The sequence below is a fragment of the Cyprinodon variegatus genome, unplaced genomic scaffold, assembly GCF_000732505.1.
Source record: "Cyprinodon variegatus isolate N-32 unplaced genomic scaffold, C_variegatus-1.0 Scaffold2335, whole genome shotgun sequence".
NCBI lineage: Eukaryota > Metazoa > Chordata > Actinopteri > Cyprinodontiformes > Cyprinodontidae > Cyprinodon > Cyprinodon variegatus.
The window spans coordinates 19,697-22,829 of NW_015152788.1; the positions used below are offsets into that span (position 1 = coordinate 19,697).

The following is a 3,133-nucleotide window of genomic DNA, read 5'->3' on the forward strand; positions in this document are numbered from 1 at the left end:
AAGTTAGGTACTAAGGCTAATGGATATCTTGATGGCATGAAGATGAGAACTGGATGGTTTTCTAAAGTCAGCAATGACCTGCCTGCTTCTGTTCATCTGTTTACTATGAAGAGAACCAGGATGAACTCTATGAATCAAGAGAAAAGCTGCTGCTCAGACATAAAAGTGACATCAGCGTCTGTATAGCAGCTGCCACATTCCCGCCCCATGAATTCAAGGATGAAGTCGACTGTTTGAAACACTGTCAGCATGAGACTGCTGTGCAAAAACCATGAAATAAATAATAGAATGAAATAATTAAAGGTACAGTGGACGATTTTTGCACATTTTCGAAAAGACCCGCCCCCTCCTCTTAAAAAAAAGTGATAAAAAAAAAGTGCTATTAAAAGTGTGCGAGAGTGTGCAAAAGCCCATTCTCTCGATTTTCTTGTGCATGCTCTTTTTAAAAGCTGCTGTTTGCATCGCTCATACAAGCTCACTTTACAAAAGAAGATTTGCAATTTTTCCACTATGTCAGACTCACCACCGGTAAGTGAAAATGGGGGCGAGCACGTAGGACGGCCTTACATAAACACATCACTAGAATGATTGACAATTAGGACGACCACTTATTTAGATTTATGATCCATCAGGAAAAAGAACACCCACCACTGTACCTTTAAGTATATTTATTTAAAAAAATATATATCTAATTTTATTATTCAAAATGTATATTTGAATATTTAAAGGTGCTTTCATTGTTAATTTCATAATTTAATTGTAGATTTGATTATTTAATACAAACAAGTACTAGATTAATCTTTACGGGTTATTTAATTGAAGAAGGTAATTATTTATGTAATATTTGATGATACAGTCACATATTTTAACTTCATGACATATTTATATATTTTTGGTCAAATAATTGAATATCTTCTTCTACCTCATCCCCTCACCACCTTCTCCATTCTTGCTCCACCGCTGACAGACACTTTTCCTCCTCTCCCCTGTAGGTCTGGTTTATCCCACAGAGTCCAAGTTCATCAGCCGTCTGAGAGAGATGGAGAAGACAAATAAGCAGGAGTCCATCCCTCTCATTCCAAGCACTCTCCATGAGCTTGACACCATGATGAAGCTGTGCTGTCACAACCCTCCCAACCTCCCTCGGCAGGTACAGGCAGGATCAGCTGAAATCCGCTGGTTCTGAAAGCTGCTCAGTATCCTCCTCTGATGGAAACGTTGATAATTCATCTAATTGTTTTGTCAGATCCTGCGAGGTTTCCTGGCCAACAGGATCCCAGACAACGACTTCTATAAAGAAGGTCAGTTTTTGTGTTTTTGCCCTCAGTCACGGTCTTGTTTAAGTTCCCCTGGCAAAGCTTCAGAATTAGGGCAACATTGTCGTGGAAGATGCAAAATGCCATTAAAAAAAAACATTTACTAACCAACATTGTTCATTACAAACCTCACTTATTTAGAGAAATTTGGACTGGCAACTTGTCCAGGGTGTACCCCGCCTCTCGCCCATAGCGTGCCGGAGATGGGCATTGGCCCCACCATGATCCTGATGGAATAAGCAGGAGAAGATGGATGGATGTTTTAATTGTTATTGTGTGAGGTACCAGTTATAAAGCCTCTTTCCCACATTAGCAGGTAAGCAGGGTTTTTCAAAGACGAGTCGACCAGCTAACAATCAGCATTNTCCCGAACTATCCCTTTAAGTTTTCATTTTCAAGCCATCATTTTCCTGAGGTGTAACAACTATTTAGTGAGCAGCCACCCTGCAGGGGAAGATAATTTAAGCCACTTGCATTCGGGATCTCAGATTGGATCCAGATTTCACTATATGTAAAGATAGGAACTAAGCGGTAAATCGAGAGCTTTGCCTTTTTTTTCTCAGCTCTTTCTTCACCTCTGCACACCATTAGAGTGTCTGCATTCAGGCAGCAGCGTCACTAATCTGCCTGTCAGTCTCCCACTCCATTCTCCCCTCACTCTTGACCAGGATTTGATTTTACTTAAATGTTACACTTGGCTTTCACCACCCCAGAGCATGGCTTGTCTGGAGGGAGCCAGCAGAGACATTGCACTCGCAAAAAGCAGTGATGAAATCCAATGGAGCTTTCTGACCATGTCTGCTGCCAAACTCTAACTCCAAGCAGAGTCTTTTCTTCCACCGGGGAAAGATGCTACGGGTCATAATTCTTGTCGAGTTAGAAAAAAAATATGAGCGCTGAGAGTTGATATCCAGTTGATATCCAAGGAAGAAAAGGTTTTATTTTACTCTGCAGAGGAGAACATCACAACCAGCCTAAATGCAGCTCAGTGATGTTCTGAGGCTGCAACATTCTCACCTCTGCATAAAAAGGGGGACTTCACACACATTAATATTTTCCGAGAGAAGCACTTCAAAGGACAGAGATGACAATTGTTTTCTATTCACACCAGGACGTGAGAATCTTGACATGTTTCCCATATATCTAGCCTAGGGGGGGAGACTTCCTTTAATACTTCTTTCCAAGAGAAAAAACAGACTTTAACATCACTTACAAACAGGCCAAACAAAAATACCATTCCACATTCTCTTTGTTATTCATTTATATACAAAAAACTGAATTACGACCATTACATTGCAAACTTAGTCTTGTTATTTCTGTATCTTGTTATGGAAAGCTATGTGTCTTTCCATCTTTAAGCTTTCTCTTCCTGAATCTTTCCTAAAAAGAAATCACTCAGTACTAATTTCTTGTTGAATACTAGGTAGGGTAAACCTCCCCTGCAAATTTAGGAAAATTCCTATTGAAATATGCATTGTCAAACTTCACAAATTGTCATTAAACTGTATTACTGTACATATGTGCAGAAATGCACCTGATATCTTGAGTATGTTGGTAATAAATCAGCTGCTGAGCCTGTCTCTGATAGGATGTCCCCTCTACTCTGGAGCAGCAGGACGCTGCCTGTCAGCCTCTATGAGAAATTCCTGTTGAGGTTTGGGCCTCAGTCTATTCAGGTAAGCAGAGAGAAAGTAGAGCTCTGATTGGATAGCACGCCAAAATAGGTCACTTCCAGTGAGGCTAAACCTCTAAGGAGGTGGGGGTCCTGCTGGCGGCGCGCCGCTGGTGTGTGGGGGTCCGGGCGGCTCCGGCGGGGG

The 3,133-nt window shown here is 41.3% G+C and overlaps 1 protein-coding gene across 1 annotated transcript in view; it reads left to right on the forward strand.

Annotated features, from left to right (window-relative positions):
* Window positions 1-2,905: 2,905 nt before the first annotated feature.
* Window positions 2,906-3,133, forward strand: part of LOC107080796 (monoacylglycerol lipase abhd6-B-like) — an 8,974-nt gene continuing 8,746 nt past the window's right edge. Inside the window, exon 1 of the mRNA XM_015369001.1 lies at window positions 2,906-2,992. Coding sequence (XP_015224487.1) covers window positions 2,906-2,992 — 87 coding nt within the window. The remainder of the gene's footprint in view (window positions 2,993-3,133) is intronic.